General features: G+C 51.0%; 3 protein-coding genes across 3 annotated transcripts; 2 read left to right on the forward strand and 1 right to left on the reverse strand.

Annotated features, from left to right (window-relative positions):
- Positions 1 to 5390: 5390 nt before the first annotated feature.
- On the reverse strand, positions 5391 to 7014 carry SAPIO_CDS7834 (Protein OS-9-like protein; the record flags this gene model as incomplete). The annotated part of the gene is made up of 2 exons (XM_016789620.1): positions 5391 to 6833; positions 6916 to 7014. 2 exons carry the CDS (start codon positions 7012 to 7014, stop codon positions 5391 to 5393), a joined length of 1542 nt encoding a protein of 513 aa, XP_016640737.1.
- Positions 7015 to 12003: 4989 nt separating this feature from the next.
- On the forward strand, positions 12004 to 14160 carry SAPIO_CDS7835 (uncharacterized protein; the record flags this gene model as incomplete). Its single annotated transcript, XM_016789621.1, has 2 exons — positions 12004 to 12312; positions 12388 to 14160. 2 exons carry the CDS (start codon positions 12004 to 12006, stop codon positions 14158 to 14160), a joined length of 2082 nt encoding a protein of 693 aa, XP_016640738.1.
- Positions 14161 to 16394: 2234 nt separating this feature from the next.
- On the forward strand, positions 16395 to 18419 carry SAPIO_CDS7836 (Uncharacterized protein; the record flags this gene model as incomplete). The annotated part of the gene is made up of 4 exons (XM_016789622.1): positions 16395 to 16440; positions 16511 to 17988; positions 18074 to 18236; positions 18301 to 18419. The coding sequence occupies 4 exons, from the start codon at positions 16395 to 16397 to the stop codon at positions 18417 to 18419; spliced, it is 1806 nt and encodes a 601-aa protein (XP_016640739.1).
- Between the last annotated feature and the right edge of the window lie 1493 nt (positions 18420 to 19912).

Consider the following 19912-nt stretch of genomic DNA (forward strand, 5'->3'; position numbering starts at 1 on the left):
TCGAACGGGTGTTGTCAGTGTCAACCCAGTGACGGTGTAAGAGAAGGAGATGATAATGTCAACAACACGCCGGCGTGGATAAGAGATCTCTGAGAGGTCAGAGAGGGAAAAAGGACAGATCCCAATGAGCTACGAGATCGAGAGAGAATATTGCATTTCAGGTGAGGGAAGCATAAAAAGGGGGAAGGTGGGTGGAATCGACTGGTGGAGGTTGTAAGAGCAGAAAGAGATCAATGATGCAGGGTGGAGAGGCTGTTAAGGATTTCCCAGAGGACTGGGTACGAGTTAAGCAAGGTTACTGCGAAGGCAAGGGGGGACGCGGGCGAGGATCCTCTCTGCTTGGAGGTGACGGAGGATTTCGTTTGGTCAGACCTCACGATACAAGCCCCAAGTCTTATTAGCTGGTGTTATTAGGAGCAGGGATATTAAGTGGGAAAACAGTCGGAGCAGGGGTCACCGTGGTCGTGTTGACGCAGCCAGACTTTGGTTCCAGGAGAAATTGAAGTTGATGCCTGAGGGTGCCGGAGGAAGATGAGGAGAGGGTGAGGAGGGAAAGGATGAGGGCAATGGTGATGGTGATACAAAGTATTTCGCATTCATTTTTTTTTCTCATTTTTTTTTGTCTACCCTTTCTTTACTTTTTTTTCTGACTTGCGTCGGCGTCGACGTTAACTACCAAAACTATTCAGCCTGGCAGCAGCCAGCCAAAGTCGGACCTGCTCTAAAAATATGCACGACTCCCAACACACCCCCCAGGTACATTATGTACAATGTATGCCACGAAATAGTCGCGCCTTCTGCTTCCTTCTCCCATGCTCACCCGAAGCCACCTTCCTCCCCTAATGCCCGCCTGTGCCGCCACTTCTCAGCGGTCGCGGCCGGCCTAAATTACTCTCTCGGAAGGCCCGTCTCAAAAACCACGCAGTAAATTGTGATAACGCCCGGATGGGGAAGGAATTAGTCGCCTTTTCCCAGCGCGCCACATGCCCGAGGTATTACTCGTGCAGAGTTGTGCAGGGAAGGTCCTCATTACCAAAAGGAAAGACCCCCGTCCTAGGACGGCCTAGCTCAGCCCACAACCGCCCGAAAGGTAAAAGCTCTTCATCAGCCTAGGTTTTTCGGCGAGAAGACCCACGCATTACATCGTTACCAAATCCCATTTTGGGCTAGTTCTTTGAGCTGGCGCAACGGCATTGTTTCGAAACTGAAAATTTTAGAAAGGATTGAGTTCCGGTCCGATGCGAGCAGACGCTAGCTAATGACGGAGTACCCTCTCGAAAAGGCTACAAAGAATGGGGTCAATTGGCGAGTTGTGACGATCTCTATCCTAGATTTGTGTAAAGAACCTTGAGATAATGGGAAAGGATGCTGCTCTTGTAAGTACGAAGTATGATCAAGTCCCAAGTCCATGAGCACTCGAAAGGGCACGGATGTGAGCACTTTTCCCACAAGTCGCTCCCAGAGGGAGGAGAGCTCCATGAATCTGCAGCAATCTGGCTACTGCCGGATGCAGCCTCCTTCCAGTGCCGATTGCACGATCCTAGTGTAGTGTCGTCCACCGACCCAGATCTTTCCAGCTGTGCCAAGTGCCTCGACTGTCAGATTCTGCCTTCCGACCAGTGGATGAGTACTTTGCTCTTTCCGAAGCAAACTCTCGCGATTGGTACCAAACTCCTCCATCTGCATTGTACAATTCGTACGAGGGATGAAAATTTGGTTCCTAACTCAAGACCAAATCTTTGCGCAATTACAATTCGCTCCTCCTCCCCAAAGTTACTTGTTACCCCTGTCATCCTCCCGTTTCCGTTTCCTGACAAGACGCCAGGTGGCTGACGCTTAGTGTAGTTATCTAGCCAATAATATCGTTTATCCAACGTGACGGGACTAGGGGAGCCCTGTCGCCGGCTGCACCCAGAAGGCTCCCGCGCACCAAAGTGGGACAGGAGCGCCCCCCAGACGAACCTTGGTGGTCCTCAAGTGCACCTTGTACTTCGTACTTGCATGTACAGTTTTCAAGTACCCTCTCTTCCACAGCTCCTTACAGAGCCAGGCGAGAAAAGTACCAGCATTCGATGAATCGATCGCTCCCTGTAAACCGCCGTTCCTTTGATCTTGACCATGCTGAAAGTGAGACACACATCGTGCTGTTTCTCATCTGCTCAACGTGTTGCCTTAGCCCTGTCTCGTATGACAGTTCTGGGCTCATGGTGAGCTTCAATTGATTTCTCCGAGCCGAGACGCCGAGACTGACAACGAGAAACAGAGGCGACTACTCATTGAGCCTTCAGTGATGTGCCATCCTACTCAAGTGCCCATCACATCCACATTCACACCAGGTCATAGCGGTGGGTGTAACACACCTTAAGTCAAATTGTGAATCGACGAAGAAGAGCATATCAATCACCTTGCTAATCCCCCTGTCGTCCATCCAGCATCCAGCAAAGATGACTTAATTCCCGAGAAGTGCCCATCGAGCACGGGGTGAAAAAGACTCCTGGTCGGCGCCCGGAGAGTTTCGGCATGTGCCATGATACGGAACCATGGGTGCGTTGCAAGTCATGAAGAAGATCACCCACGATCTTTCCCTCGGATACCAGAGCAATCTTGGGTCTGTCAACCATAATTACTGTAGAGCCTTTCCAAGTACATCCTCCACGCCCGTCCTCAACAGTATTACTTCATGGTTCCCTGTCCCAGTTATTCCTCGAAGCCGGGGGGTAACTTCGCTCGCCTTCCCACTCGGCAGTTAAAGGGAAAATGAAGCCCCGAGCGTCAGGTTCTCGGATTTTTATTAGTTTACGAAGTACTTCGTATCGAGGAACGACCGTATGGCACGACGCCATCCATCATCGTGGTGCTGAAACACCCTTCGTTAAATTAAATCTGACAAGGCTTCGAGCCCTAGCGTCTTCGCGAAGCTGTCACGACTTTACGCGAACTAGACGCGAGTTTGCCGATTCTTATCTCTAGCTCTATTCGCAGCTCGCGATTCTCATCCATTGGAAGCTCGTTCTGTGCAGTGCTTCTCTCTGCTTCGTTGCTGGCGTTCGTGGACCACTCAGATATTCTCCGTTTGCCCACACCTGGCGATCTTTGGTTGATCCAGCCATTTTCCTCCTTCCATCCTCGACCGTGCGCACCTGTCGGCTAAAGTGCAGACGATGTGCACCATAGGTCACAGCGTCTTGCATATTTTTTTTTCTCTCCCAAGAAAAAAATCCGCAAATGCAAGAGGTCCAGCCCCATCCTGTCCTGTGAGTGGCGGTGACCGTTGCAAACAAAAAGCTCTCATGCGAACGCATCCCGAGGTACTTGTGGGATCGTAGACATGCCCCTTTCAAGCCGTCTGTTCGCAAGGCCCGATGCTAAGACGGAGTCAAGGAGAGATGCACTAATAGGAAGGAGAGAATCGAGAGATCAAAAGCCCTCCGTCTGGGGCAGACCCGATTGGCGTCATGCGGAGGGTGCATCGAAATCAATTGATCCTTGCTGTAAACTGCTGTCGTGCATGCTCTGCGAACGAATCAATCTATTGATGTCATATAAAAAGATGGCGGTGAAGTGGCGGCTGCTCCGGTTTTTTTCATCTGTCCTTGCTTGTTTACAAACTACTGGTTTCGCCCTCCTGCAACTACACAACTAATTCCTTTTTCTTCCATCGAGTTGGGAGTAGATTGCCATTTCATCCTACATAGTTGCATCCTCGTGTCTCAGTCCGCCGAGAAGCCGTCTATTTTTCGTTTTTTCTCCTGTGTTAGTTCTCTGGCAGAGAACCGAATGATATTGCCCTGAACTGCAGACGAAAATCCTTTCCTTCAAAAGCTGGGTTTGTTATCTGCCGAGGTAGTCTCGATGCCTGTGCCTCGACGAAGCTCGCTAGAACGGGCATATCTTCTTTTTCATTGATACTTTTTAATCAAACCCGGGTCACCGGTGATATCGAGTTCTTAATGTCACTCTCTTCCGATCTGCATCCCGCACCCTTCTCGAGGGGCCAAAGCGCGGAACGACGATCTGAAGCGAGATTGGGACCTTATTAATCTTTCTTTCCTACTTCGTCAATATTATACTTCGTATTTACGACTATATTCTAGAGTTCCAATTCGATTGGTGAAGCGAAGAATCTGTGCCATTTGTCTTATTCTCAGTACAAACGGATCTAAATCCGAAGATGGCGCGGATGACGACTCGTGAGACACCATGATGAGTTCTAGACTGACTTGCCACTATCTCATTCTTCAACATCTCTAAGAGGCCGTTGATTATCTTCAGGGAATGGCAGGACTGATGAGACATGGGATCTTGTAAACGGCTAATCGATTCCTCATTGGATAGGTCGTGGGTTGGAGAAGGGTTCCGAGACATGTGTCGCCTTCAAACATTAATGAAGGAGGGATGGGGGATGCCTCTCCTACGACTGGCTTGACCGGAAAAAAAGGGAGGAAAGATAAAACTGGAAGAGATACGGGATATTATAGGAACAACAGGGATAAAAATGAAAGCTCAATGCATTGATACAGAACGTTCAGATGTGGATGGTCATCGAAAAAAGAAGGGCAAAAAGCTCGCTCGCGGGACGCTCTCAGGATCGAACTCCTGATTGCTTCCCACGAGCTACGAAAAGTGCAATTTTCTAACCTTCTGAGCGCTCCAATTGACCACTGGTCGTAGTGTCGCCACTACTTGAGCTACTCGGTCAGAAGTTCTTGCCTTGAACGCATATATAAAACATATGGCCGGGACCGAGTATGGCGAGGAAGGTATGGAAGGATGTGGGCGCCTTCCTAGAACCCGCCTCGTTCTCAACGCTTGCTCTGTGGTGTAAACACGTCCTAGGAACTTCAGTCTAGTTTCCATTACGCAGGACCAAAATCCAGAGAGGGCCTCGCCGAAGGAAGTGGATGGAGGACTGTGAGAGTGCCTGGAAGCCAGGGAGGACCTCGCGGGTTCCTTCGAAAGAGCGTATCACGTCTGTAACTCACCCGGACTGCCTATTAAGGCCTGCCCCAAAGATTAACAAGTGATTGACGTGGTCGTAAGGTCGGGGAAGATGCCTTTGAGGCCATCAACGAGCATCTCAAGCATCTCCCGGCGATGGGCGAGCGAATCAATAGCATTACTTCGTAACGCATATCCCGTAGGCGACTATCTTCGAATCTCGCTTTCAGGCTAAAGATATCATACGCTAAGGGGTCAAAGTATGTACAATTGTGAAGGCATCCGACTACCTCTGTAAACGGAAAAAAGGAGAATACAACCGCTAACGCCAATGCCAGCCTGCTTCCCAAAAAGGTTCACACTTCATGATAGCACACGAAAACATGGTAAGAAACGAAGGGAAGAGAAAAAAAAAAAGGGGGGGGGGGGGGGGGGGGGAGGGACAACACCATCTACAACTCCTCTTCAAATATAAACTCCTCCTCAGTACCATCGTCACCCCCCTCAGCTTTCTCGGCCCCTTCTCCATCCTTGCCATCTTCTTCTTCATCTACATCCACAATTCCCCGAATCTCCCTATCACCACCTGCAACTTGCACAACCTCGAGCCTCCAGGCCCTATCACCGGCTAGCTTCTGGAGCTCCTTCCTCATATCCTCGACGAGACTAGGGTCTATATCCATAGCCTTGAGTTCTTCCTCAGTGAGGCCAGAGTACTTCGAGCCTTCCTCTACGCTCGTGCGGCTGGCGAGGATATCGACCTGACGCTTCCCCTTGCGCCGCCCGGATGCGAAGCTGCGCGGCACCTCCAGACTGACGGATGAAACTCCTTCGCCATCTGAGGCGAGGATGTTGTGGCCACCGACAATGATGCCGCCGACTACGGGAGGGTGGTGGAGAGGGTTGGAGCCGAGGATGCTACCTTTGGGACCCTCAAGGTGGGCGTTGGTCATGGCATCGACAGCCTTGGGGGAGTAGGAGTCTATGTCCTCCAGGGTTAGGATGGGTCGGCATGTGATGGGGTTAGCCGTAGATTCTTGCGGTGGTAGAAAAGCGACATCGCTGCAGAGGAGCGGCGTGTTGACTAGCATCAAGTATGCACAAGTAGTGACCTCCTTGACCCAGGCAATCCGCTCGGATGTCATCGACGGGGCGCAGTGGTATTGTACCTCTATCGTGCGCTCGCGTCCCGTCAGGTCGCAGATAGTGCCGGCTCCCATCTTCTGAACCAGATATTTCTGGTCGCCCTTGACTTGCAGTTCCGCATTTGGAGGCTGAGCCGAGGAGCCCTGGGCGTTGGTATTGGCGGTGGCATCCTGTTGTTGTTGTTGCTGTTGCTGTTGCTGCTGCTGCTTTTTGCTCTTCGATTTCTTCTCAGATTCTGAGCCGGGAACTCGGCCAAGAACGTATGCCACCGTATCAGGGTCTTGTATAGGCGGCCGTCCGTTTGGGATATGTGGGAGCGCATGATATTGCACGATATCCTGGCCGTAACAGAACCTATAGCTCCACCACCCGTCAATATGGTGGAGACACTGACCATCGAGAGGCTTTAGAAGCTCCCATCCACGCTCAGACGCCCTCGCCAGCTCTTTCGCCTCCTCCGCCTTGGCGAGGTCGGCCGCCGTTTGGTTGTCGGCTTGCGAATCTTCAAGAATCGGTATCGAACATAGGTACTTGTTCGGCGGCATGTTCATGATCTCATAGTTGACTTTGGAGTCCGATTCGTCACCTTCACTGCTCGGCGGCTCGCCGTCCGCGAATGAGTGGAATCTCTGGGCTAGGTCTGATTGGGAGGAGAAGTCGGCGCTGTATGTGGCGTGGGCATTCGCGCGGTCAACGAGCGACTGGGCATCGTGTTCGGATATAAAGTTGTCGGAGAATATTACATCGAACTATTTCTCACCGTCAGTTTACCATGCCGATAGAACTGGGATTTGATGGGCTTCAGAAGGGGCATGGTTAGAGTCCACAAACCTGGGGGTAGGCAAATATGTCCTCGTGGATGCTGAACGTTCGCTGACGAGCTAGGCACTGCTGGGCTAGCACCAGCAAGGGGAGGCTAAGACGGCGCATTGTGCCGTTGACCGTCGTTCCTAGCTCTGCATGAAGGTAAAAATGGTTGAGTAGTGGGTGTATACTGGCTCTCCCTTCGCCTCCTTTCTAAAGTTGATCGTGAAGGAGACGGGATCGCGACTTCATGATCCACAAATTCGTACCATTCTGACCTACAGTTGGCGATGCAGGTACATCCCACGTCAGTGGTAAAGCTGGCATCTTTCCAAGCTGGATGAGCCGAGAATCTACCGCATTCAAAGCTCGCTGCTGCCGATTTTGTGTGGAAAGATGCTTAGTCATCTTACTTGGAATTTACAATGTACGAAGTTGGGCTTCGGTTGACAATTCCAGAAGCCTTGAATTCCAGGACACCGTAGTTTTTCCAATCATCAAGAAACATCAATTTCATTCGTGGTACATTGTTTAGAGAATTCCATCCGCGGCATACCGAGGTGTAGTTCCGGTCCAGGTATATGATACCAATCCTGTCCTACCCAAGAAGTGCAATCAACAGGGTCTCATTGCGACCCAAAAGTCTTGCTCGACAATTCGACCTCGGTGAGGCATCAATAGGCACCGGGCGTTGCTCTTCTCATGCGAGCCTGGTGTGTGCCACACCAAGCCTGCCCTCGCCGAACAAAGAAGTGTAAAAAGTAAGCTGAAGGTGGAAAGGCAACTTTTGAAGCAGTATGGCGCGAATTATTGGTTCCGAAACCTAAGAAGTTAGGCGGCCCCTCGCATCTGCATGAGATGGCCTTCATGAATGGGCTGTGCTATGCGGTCTGGATGTTTACAAAGTAGAGATATCGTTTTGTCGACTTGAGGGCAATATTGCACATCTGGGCACATCACCCGATGGCATCTGAAATTTGTTACCGGATGGGGAATTACAAACTTCGAGATGGCGATGATCCGGAGGCGCGGGATTCATCAGGGTTTCAGCCAACGACCAGACTCAAAGAGCAAGGGACGGGACACTAATGGTGTTGAGGAACGGGATTCAAATCAACTCAGCTTACATTTGATGTATTATATCCACCCTCTCAAATCGTACACCTGTGCGTAGCCGACTCTAAAAGCGATGACGACGTCCTTGGGTGCGGGCTAGTTTGTTTCTACGGGCGCATGTTTTGGCAGTGGGGGTGGCAAGAGGATGAGTGAATAGTCTGCGAAGCAGCAAAGAATCAAGCCATAGTTTGTGGGGGAGACCCCGAGGCTCTCCACGAGGCATTCTGGCCTTCTTAGTCTGTGAAAGTGTCCAGTACGATCTGGTGCAGCTTCAAGCTTGGGTGGTGCACGACGTACGGAGTACTAATGCCAGCTAATTCGTAAGCTTCTCAGGCAACGATGCTGGAGTCTCTTGTACGCGGAGCACTTGGACGGCTGGGCAGACACCCTCTCGTTCATCGCGGTTTGTTTCTCGGGCCTCAAACGGCTATAAAAAAATAAAATAAAATAAAAACCTCTCTGTTGGGTGCCTGTCGGTGACCAAGTTGAGATCACCGTTGTGCTGATAGAGGAAGAGCTGCCTGATTATCCAGCATGCAATCGCGGCAGAGCACATCGCGACGAGTCGGGTTAAGGGGTTCAAGCATCATTCAAGGCATTTTCTTCAGTCTTAATCTCTAGTGGCAGGGTAAACTACGAAGTAGAATGGTACAATGCTCACCTGGGGATGGGTCGCCAACAGGGTAGACGCATGCCAGAGAGTGCGCGATTAAGACGCTACATAGCGCTGTGTTCTGTAGTGACCAATGGGACGACATACAAAGCAGTATTGAGGTCCGGCAAGTCTAGGACTTTGGACAACTAGTCAACGCAGAACGAGTAAGACGGACCAATGCAGGCGAGTCTACGGGCGCACAGGAGGGACGGATGGGTGCGTGACCACGACTCTGGAAGGATCAAGTTCGGTCCTGCAACAGGAGGGTAGGATAATAGTGGCAGAGGGAATAAACGGGAGAAGCGTGGGCGGCGGGTTAATTTTCAATGATGGATGGGTCGCATGGGCCGCGTCCGCCTCATTCTTGGAGAGCGCTTCGTGGCCAATCGATTTTGGGAGACCGAGACTGCCAGCTCAGAGGTAGGGCGAACTGGTCCATCGGCACGATTCACGGATTATGTAATGGTGCACCCTCTTGGATCTGGACAATTGGACTTTGGCATTCCCTTCGTCTGCTTCTCGCATGGTGGTTTCGGTGACCTGCTTCCGATGCACAGTTGGGCAACGCTCGCTGGAGGTTTGGGACAGGACAAGAGTACATGCCGCCACTAGACAACGATGCACAAGCACAGCCCCCGAAGGAATATTGAACGCTGCCAACTTGAGACCCTTTTCTTCCGATTCTTCGAGTCGAGCCAGCCTCCAGTACTTTGTAGTTTGTCCTAATTTGTGTGATCGAATAAATGCCCATTCAGGTGAGGAGCTGTACATGGCGGGGATCCAATTGGCGATGTTGGTCGGTGTTATCACAATTTGCCCTTCCAATGCTGGCGATCAAAGACTAGAGCTATTACGATGACTGTTGCAAGCACCCATATACTTGCCCATATAGAGAGGCAGACGATATAAAGCCTGGCCAGAAACAGTAAAAACTCCACCGGGCGGACTCCGCCAGCGATCATTATACCTACGGAGTCGAGGATGTGAATCAGTGATGTATGATATGGAAGTGCAGGGAGCGTTTCCAATCGGAGGAGGGGATGAAGAATAATATGCCGGGCTTGGCTCATGAGAGGATGTTAGGAAAGAAGAAGCAATGTGTGATACATCAATGCAGCACATTTGCGCAAACAAGCCAGCGAAGCACCAGCCAGTTAGATTGGGAAAGCTTCCCTGTTACCCTTACCACCAGTCTGGCGGCATTGGCACCTGGCTTTCCGGGGACGCATCAACAAGGGACTGTCGTCATCGATTTGGGCTCCTGAGGCTTGGGGGGTCCCACACCAATACGAATACCAATACCGAAGGCTAATGCTGTCCCTCTGATGCCAGCTCTAGGAATCGACTTGGAAGTTTCCACTTTCGAATTCCAACACATCAATGGGAAGGAGGGTGGCTTTGCGTCGGAGAAAGAGGGTGTGCAATTAAAGCATCAATTGGGTCTTTCTTTTGCTCCAACTTTAGCGTCCGTGATAATACCCACGTCGTTAAAGATCAAAGACTATCGAGTCGGTGGAGATTTCGGCAACAATACTTTGTTTCGTCAATGAAGTAGTTTAGACCATTGATCTCTCGTGAATCGCAGGACTCGTCTCAAAGCAGTCGAGTCAATGGGTGCTGTACTCAATGCACTAGACGACATTGAAGTCGTATTTCAAAAGCTGAGTCCTGGGAATACAATACTTGTCTAGCAAAAGCAAAGGTTAGGGGACAGCCTGGCTGGCTGGTGGTACAAACATTGAAATATTGCCCTCCCAAACACAGACCCAAAACGCCAGGTCACCCACTGATTTTGGTCCGGGTGCCGTTCCGGGCATCGTAGTTCGGCTCGCCTCTCAGCTCCTGGGGAGGGGGGAGGGGAACTGGAAATCTCACATTCTGGCCTGGGGAGGGGGCGATTGCACTTTTGCGCTATTGGATACGAAGTACTTTACAAACATGAACGTTCTTGAGGAAGCGAAAGAGACCAAGGTACTTCGACGATTACACTCGACTCTGAGTCTGGCAATTGATCTCAATCCAGTTGCATCAAGGAGCTCGCAACTTATTAGCATTTCTCCGTACAGTTAAGGGCCCCAGTCTTGGTACCTGACACTATGAATGACATCCATGAATAACCCAGCTTACCCTTTGTACTGCACGCCAGGCGAGACTCGAGTTGTCTCCTTTTCGTAAACTACCGATGCATGGTCGGTGTCCAGTCCTGGAATACACTAGATTCCTTCGGTGGAGTCTGGATTGGCCTGACCCACCAGTCGATGCTCCGCGTCTTCCGTGTCTTTCCCCAGCTTTCTCAAGCCGCCTGGGTGCATCAGGCTGGCTGTGCCGGCTCTCCAGTGCGTTAGTGGATTTGTCCAAAACCCGAAGAAGGATCCCAAGTCTCTCGTCGTGCCGAGTTGTATGTGCAGGTGTACGTTGCAGTCCCACGCCGGCCGCAGCTTATGTGGTGAGGTGGTAGTTGAGTTCCTGGAGAGTCCTTGTACTCTGTACCCCGTACCTTACACTGCCCGCCCACATTGAACTATCAAATGTGGATGTCTTGTTGTCTTATCAGCTCATCGCTCTTGTCGTGAAGGAGAGAAGCAAAAGTATCTTGTACTCATGTCCTGTCCTACCCAGGAAGGGACGAGGTACGAAGTACGTGAGTGCTCGTGAACTTGTGTCATTACTTGTGTGCTCGTGTACTTCGTACTTCGTACTTTCTTCCTGCGCACCTCCAAGCCTGATCACCCTCACCTCACCTCACTCAACCACCCTGTCTGCCTGCATGGGGGTCGGTCACTTGGCGACGCCTCACTTTTTTTGACTGGCTCTCACTTTGCGAACCATTTTCCGGCGTCTTTGATTTCCTATTAATCCCATCTTTCCTCCCGTTCATTTCATCTTTCACTTTGTACTTTTCGTGAGCAATTGTTGAATTCCATCTTCAACACTATATAATTCCAAGCGAATCCAGTCGAGATCGCTTCTCTCGACCAACGAGGGAAGTTGTTTTATTTCTGCGTTTCTTGGATCTTATTTTTATTCCCTTCCCACCCGATCTGATTTCTGATCTCCCACCTGACCCGACAAGGTGCCCGACGTTGGGTCGTTGGGTTAATAAGTCAGAACATTTCTCGACGTTGTTGTCCTGCAACATCCGCCCAGACTAGAAGCCTGAGGAGGTTTTTGATATTCTCATACCACCAGGCTTCTTCTTCACTCGCGACCGACGCCACCACCTACCAGTCTTCGTCGGGCTGGCGGACTCATCCGGCTTTCTTTCAGTCATTTATAGCTAGACCACGGCACTTCCTGGGGAATCGCCCGTGTCTCTATCCACTATCCACCTTTCCACCGAAGAAATGCAACGTCAACTAGCGAGTTTACAAAATACGACAGGGTTTCTGAAGGAACCAAAGCGTATCCTTCGTGAGACCCTGAAGAGCTCCGACCTCTTGTCCGCCCAGCCGCGAACCCATCGACTGAGCAGCAGCGATGGTGCTTCGTCATCTCTCTCCCCAAACAACGCTTACCAGCTCGTTTCAAGCAGTTCTCACCAGAACCAGATGGGTATTGCTTCGTCTCGACTTGCGACCGCCGCCATGACGCCCCGGAGCCAGTCCAACTTAGACTTTAGCTCTGCCCCGGTCGAGCTAGATAATCGCATGACAGTACGTATTCGTGTCGCCCTTTTTCTATTGTTAGCCGTGGGGTGAAGAGCTTATATTTATCTAACACGTCATTAGCGGTCGTTTTCCAACGTGTCTGCTCAGTCTCAACCCATGAGCCGAAGCGTTTCGCAAGTTTCCAACCCATCGCGAGTCTCAATCAATGCCGGAACCCAGGGCTTCTTCCTTGGTGCCAATGCCAACATTGTAGACCGAACCTACCAAGACGAGTCGACCATCTTTGCAAGCTGCGTTCGCCCTGTGCCCCACCGCCTCCCGAACGTCCAGGAAGACCCCGTCTTGGAAATTGGCCAGAATCCTTTGGATTACTTGATGTCCACCGACCAGGACTTTCATATCAATGATCTCATGAAGAGCTCTTACAACCCCCTAGCCAAGGACGATTATTACGCCTATCCTACTAGCAATGCAACCTCGACGACCCCGTCCCTCGTCTCCGCCGACTCGGTCGCCGCAGCTGACATGGATCCTCTTACAAGGGAGAACAGCTCCGTTGGCCATGCTTTCCTCGATGCGCTTCCTCCTCCGCTCAGCAGGACTGTAAGCCAGGACCCTGCCGATTTTGGTATCAACCTTGCCGCTGCTGCTGAGAAGGCTGCCGTTGTGGTGCCATATCGTTTCGGCATGGATCCCTTCGTCGCCGAGAAGATCGGCCCCGTGCCCTTCACTCTGAATGTCAGCCAGGATTCTTCTCCACCGACCCTGTATCCTGTCCCCGAGTCAGTTGGGATGAGCCGAACTGGCTCTAACAGCAGCATCAGGTCCACCATGTCTAATCAGGAACGCCGTGCCAAGGAAGCCTTTGGGCGACAGATTCAGAATGGTCTCCGCACACCAATCGCCCCGAGAGGAGATCCCGAGACCATAAAGTCCACGTCTGGCCGCCCTTCAAATGGCTCTTCGCCCTCCAAATCCTCGGCTTCTGCAAAGAGACATAGCACTATTACCCAGCAGTACCAGCGCCGCAAGCAGCCCAAGGTCTTCTGCGACAAGTGCGACGAATACCCCGCTGGCTTCCGTGGCGAGCATGAGTTTCGCCGACATACCAATTCGAAGCACGCTGCGAAGGTGACGAAGTGGATATGCCGCGACCCAGCGAAGGATGGAATCAAATCATCAGTTGAGGCCATACATCCGCTCCAAAAGTGCAAGGCTTGTGTGTCAGCCAAGCAGTATGGCGCATACTATAACGCTGCCGCTCATCTCCGTCGAGCCCACTTTAGGAAGCGGGCCATGCGTGGCAAGAAGCATCTTGACAACGGTGAACGCCGCAAGTTGAAGCCGCATGACAGCTCATGGCCGCCCATGTCGGAGCTCAAGCATTGGATGGTGCAGATCCAAGTCCGCAAAGGCGATGGCGGGGAAATTATTGAAGAGGAGGTGGGGGAGGTGGGGGAAGAACATACGATGGTTAATGATCCGGATGTTCAGTTGGAATCCTCGCGAGGAGTTGATTTGGCAAAGCCTCAGGAGCTTCGGCCCAACATGAGGGATGATATTGTCTTTGTCACATCTGAAAATGGCGCGGGGTTTGACTACACTGGGCTCGACGCGAACGCATACCCAGGTATGATTAGAGATCTTTCCATCCTCGACCCCATCGAAACCATGATGGACGTCATGGACGGCATGGACGGTATGGATGTCTCCCAGAATCCCGCAGCCATGAATTCAGCCTCCTCCAGCTTCGAGTTCCCTACCTTCCAACACTCCGCTTCAGCTTCACCATACCAAGCCGCCATCTCACCAATGACCTCTCCAAACCCGGGCTCGTCAGCCACATTTGGACTTTTCCAGATCCCGGACGCATTCGATAACCGCTTGGGCTAAGAAGACTAGGTATTCTCGTTTCTTGTTCTTGCTCGATTCTAACTACGGCACTCTGGCCCCCTCGCCCCGGTCCCTTCGATTCATTTATTTTTCGGCTCTCTCGGTTTCGGCCAGTTTGGCTATCAAATGCAAGAAAAAAAATGAAAACCCCGAAAAAAAAAATTTGGCTACGACTTCGTCACACCACGGGTGCACTTCGGGTTGAGACCTCTCTCTCTCAGGAGTTTGGATTCGACCCAAGTTTCTCTCGATCTCGACGTCGTTTCTTTTCCTCCTTTTATCCATCTAATCGGTTTATTACTCTGGGAACGTATTTCCAATCAATGTTCGACACGGTTCACTTTTTTTTCTTTTTTGCTTTATGACAACGGAGGCTTTCTTCTTTGCTTTCCTCTGGCAACTATCTCTTCTCTCTTTTCTTTCTTTTTTTCTGTCCTCGAATCATGCATCTATTGCATGTGGAGATCTGAACGTTATCAACTACGATGTGAGCCGGTGGGGGATACGTTTACACAACGACATCAACAACACTACGATATTCCTCGACACACCCTTGGCATGCTTAATGTTGCCGCATTGGCCTATAGAAGCTGTCACTGGATGCTTGACGAGGTAACCAACCACGTTTCGTTGCTTGCTCGGCCAGCCATTTGACTCTTGTCTCGCACAAGCTTGTCCGGCGCCTTGAGGCTGAATTTCCCGAAAGAGATGGAGCAACTTCTCTCCCCCTTCACCAAGGGTACAAGCATACGATCACTATAAGAGCGTTGGCCCTTCGAATTCCAATCGAGAGTTCCAAGGGCCAATGTTTATACGTTTTCTAAAGACGCCCTCGTTGGCCTGTCTTTTACCATACGTTTTTTGCGTCGAGTCGAAGAACTCGACCGCATCAAGGAAGGACAACCAGCACTTCCACTTTCAACTTCATTTGTACCATTTTTTTAATATCTCTATTTTTTATAATCATTCCTTGGCTGGATCCAAGGCGTCATGATGTTTGGAAGCGAGCATATTTGGTTTTTTTTTTGGTTTATCAATGCATAGCGTCGGCGTTTTATGTACAGGATTGGGAAGATATAGAGACGGGCAACTCGGACAGAGCCCTCTTGGGTATTCACGGACTATGGAGTTTGGTTCATGTTACGGCATGATGGCGCGCAGAGGCCCGGCTATGGGCTTTTTTTCTTGGATAATTTCACGAATTTTGACGACAAAGAAGAGTTTTGGGCTCTACGGATAGATGGACGAAGCAATGTATCATAGTCATGACCCGACACGATCTTGGGATCGGAAGTCGAGTGGTCTCTGGCATATCTGATGGATATGCCTACAATATATTCCTACGGTGGTGGGAAAGATGAGGAAGACAGTTTTGATTACGACGTACACGTAAACGTGATGTGAACGTCGAAAAAACCGAGAGTTCAACCTCGAGTTTAAACATCCCCGGATTTAGGGAGGATCTCGAGTTGATTGGGACGATGGTACCTGTGTACCCCAAAATCGAATCTGCAAGGTCACATGACTATGATGACTAATTTGCCCAGATCCTTCAAAGTTATAAGCTTAGCATGAGACACCCTGAATTAGGACTAGTGGCCTGCAGAGGAAGGAGCGAAAGAGCCCCAGCCTTTTTTTGACTTTCGCGACGGGGAAAAAGGGTAAAAATCAGCATCAAACATTCCATCATTACCCCAGGTTCATTCGCTTCCTCCTCCCATCTCCATCTCAAGACTCTCATACCCTTCCCCCCTTTCACTGTCGCCTTCCCCAAATATACTCAAAGATATCCACAGGCAGGAGAAGAAGACTTTTCGCAACCTCCTTTGATGATCGATTGACACCTTTCCCATCCACACGTGCACCCTGCAACGATTTGCCTGCAGTTTGCGGTGTCTTGTTTTTCGTTGCCATCCATCCACCCTAGACTCGACGGTCTCGAAATCTTTGCGCCAGATTCGAATTTTCATCGCGTCCATTGTGGCTGCCACGAGCCGAGTCGCGACTTCCTCAAAAGAGCCTTAGCCCAAATAGTGAAACACCACCACAGACGACTCTTTATGGGCCTTCTTGGTCACATCAACTCATCTTTTCCGACTCGTGCTTCACCAGGCAGCAGCAGCAGGTTCCCGTGCTATATTTAAACCGTGTTTTTCGTGGAGATTCTCTTGGACTTACCACAATCTCCGCAACCTGAATCAACTCAACAATCAACGTCTACTTGACAAAAAACCATGTCTACACAAACGCCTGATATCCAATCTATACTTGCGGCGCTTGGTATGTTTCGTACTCGCGATAGCCTTTTGCGGTTCTTTATTTTTAGAAAACTAATTGTTTGATTCTCCAGCCTCGCAGCGCCAGGCCCCTCCAGCAGGAGGCCAAACCCCAGGCCAACCACCCATCCCCGGCGCGCCTGCCTACCCTCCTCCGTCCGACCAACAGCCCTCAGCCGCGTATCCTCCTCCCCCTTCATCGGCCTCATATGGAGCTCCACCTGGATACTCTATTCCCCAACCAGCCGCGTCTGGGAACATGGATCTCAGCGCCATCCGACCCGTCAACTCGGGAACCGTAAGCATCGCGGAGGCAATTGCAAAGGCCAAGTCATATGCTGCCGAAGCCGGCGTTGCCTCGTATGAGCGGCCCGTCGTTTATCCGGCACATAACGGACGCGGGGATGGCCGCGACAGCCGTGAAGGACGTGACTATCGTCGTCGTAGCCGCTCAAAGTCTCCTGCTTCGCGCCGTGACACTTATCGTGACAACTACAACCCGTACAGGGATGAGCGCCGCGAAGAGCGCTCGCGTGACTATGGACACCCTGGTGGCCGATATTCGCCCGATGGCCACGGTCGTGGCGGCCCGTACCGTAGCTCTAATGGAAGAGATAGGGACAGGTCCCCTCCCAGGGGCGGTGACGATAACTCGGAAACCATCCAGATCGAGGGCAACCTGGTCGGTCTTATCATTGGCCGACAGGGAGAGAACCTTCGCCGGATTGAGGGAGAGACTGGTTGTCGCGTCCAGTTCCTCGGCACGGCTGATAACTCTTCTATGCGACAGTGCAAGATTACTGGCCCTCGTGCGCGCCGTGCAGACGTGAAAGAAGCTATTGATCGTATTATTCGTGATACTGGTGTCAGTTCTAGCCGAGGACCTCCCCCGGAGCGCGCCCCCAAGGAACACCGCGGAGGAGCGGCGGCCCTGAGGGAGGGCGAGGACCACATGCAGATCATGGTGCCCGACCCGACCGTCGGTCTCATCATAGGTCGCGGCGGAGAGACGATCCGCGATCTCCAAGAAAGGTCGGGATGCCACATTAACATTGTCGGGGAATCTAAGAGCATCAACGGGTTGCGACCAGTAAATCTGATTGGCACTCTCGAAGCTGCCCAGAAAGCCAAGGACCTTATCATGGAGATCGTCGATAGTGACAGCCGCGGCGAGGGTGGCGCAGGTACCGCGGCGGCGATCGGAAAGAGGCCGTACGGTGGCCAAAGTGACTCTCACCCGTATGAATACCAGAGCAGGGGCGGCCCCCCTCCGCATCGTGGTGGCGGTGGCGGTGGCGGTCCTGGCGGTGACGGCGGAATGGGTGGTGGTGACAAGATCCAGGAGATTATCCGCGTGCCCTCGGATGCAGTAGGCATGATTATCGGTAAGCGCGGCGACACGATCCGCGAAATCCAGAACGTGACAGGATGTAAAATCAACGTGTCGCAATCGTCTGGCGAAGGCGAGGTTGAGAGGGAGATTGCTCTCATTGGCAGCCAGGATAGTATTAACCAGGCCAAGCGAGCAATCGACGAGAAGATCGACGCAGTGGTAAGTTTCTCAGTTTTTTGGTCCCGCGAATGCATATCTTGGTTACGCGTTCTATATTCTAACTTGGAACTCTCTCCGTCTCCAGCGTATGAAGGGATCTGGTCCTAGTAGTGGTCCTGGCCGTGGAGGCCCCCGTGGAGGACCCCGTGGAGGTGACCATGGTGGGTATGGACAGCACCCTGCCGCCTCTCAATCGCATCCGCCGCAACAGAGTGCTGCTGCGGACGGCTCTGATCCGTATGCTCAATGTAAGTGTGCTATTGATTTCCCATGCCCCTTTTGTTTAGCTACTCCTCTAACTAATTATTCTAGATGGTGGATATAACAACTACCTAGCGCTCTGGTATCAACAATGGATCGGCGCGGCTGGTGCTGCTGGTGGCCAACAGCCTGGTGATGCCCCTCCTCAACCGACTCCTGGGACACAGTAGACCGACCAACCGACCGATCAGCAGTGCCCCTGAACCGGCCTCCGGGACATACTGGCATACTTTGACTCCCACCGATGTTTGATGCATTTCGTGATGGTGACTCAAACTCTTCCTTGACCTTCTGTCGTCACGGTTGATTTATTTCTTTTTTTTCTTCTTAGACGAGACATGACTTTTCTTGTCACTGCATGACGCCATGATACCCCTTGCTGTTGAGTCGTTTTTATTTTTCTGCTCATGATGCATTTCCTGCCATTGACTTGACACGAAGATGTGACAGGCCGTTGGCATTTCATTTTTCGAAACATTGCACATGCAACATAACACATGCACCTGGCCTTCCTATATGTGTGCGTGTGTCCCTGGATGTATTTCACAGTGTGCTCCCGGGTTTGGCCTCTCTCCTTGACACGCTCGGCAAGGTGCATATTGGATGCAAACGACTTTAGGATGAAGTTGTGACCCCATCACCGTTCGTACTTCGATGCGGTCTCTCAGATTCGGACTTACGCAGAGGACCTTTTGTCTTTGTTTGGAGCGCTACATGGAACGGCAAACTCTAGTATCGCTCACTTTGATATCGTATCGCCAACTTGACAGCAAGGTGACACGCACATTCGGCCGACGTACATGATGTCTTGGGCTTAGCAAGACAGGACAACGTTTTTATCTCACTTCTCTTTGAACTTATTTTCTTCCGCGCAAACATTACACGACAAACTGTATTGTGTTCGTGGCAGGAGGGGTGATCTATTTGCTGCTCGCCCTGAAGTCTGGGATGCTGTCGATGAGACTTGTGTCCATCGCGTTTGCAAACTTCTGACGACTCGTTGATCTGTCTCGTTTCCCATTTCGGTTTCTGCATCGGCAGGGTACAGTAAAGCTTGACACCTGCTTGAGAGTGGACAGTCTCACTTGGGCTGGTCACTGATTTGAAACTGTTAGTCTATGGGCTAAAGTTTCTTTCTCTGTGTACACTACTGAAGTCACAGTTGGACACGAGCTGTTCCTAAAGTTGCAGTGCTGCTTTCTTTCGTGTGTACTCAGGGGCGGCGCAATATGGCACACACTTCTTGCAAGTACCCTGAGAATACCAAGTATAGGCACCCTGCTCTTTTCCAAGGAAAGGGAACAGAGGCGAAAGCAACCCTCTTTGCTTCAATTTGAAAGGAACTGCAGGGGACCGGTCCATGGCATTTGAAAATACTGAAAAAAGAAGAGAAAAAAAAGAAAAAAAGGAAACGATCAAAAGTTATAAGTTCTTATCGTTCGAATACAGATATGAGCAAATGCAACAAAAAGCAAAAGGGGGGAGTCTGTGACTTGGTCTTTTGGTCTCTGACCTATTTTCTCACTCTTCATTTCTCTTCACTCCGTGTATTAACTCTCTGGTTTCTTTGTCAAGGAGGGAGGAGGTCTGTTTTCACTTTTCCGAAAAAAAAAAAATCTGGACTAGGTTAAGGGTCCTTTTTGATATGGCAGTGCTTTGGCAA

The sequence above is a fragment of the Scedosporium apiospermum genome (assembly GCF_000732125.1).
Source record: "Scedosporium apiospermum strain IHEM 14462 chromosome Unknown SEQ_SAPIO_0111, whole genome shotgun sequence".
Taxonomy (NCBI): domain Eukaryota; kingdom Fungi; phylum Ascomycota; class Sordariomycetes; order Microascales; family Microascaceae; genus Scedosporium; species Scedosporium apiospermum.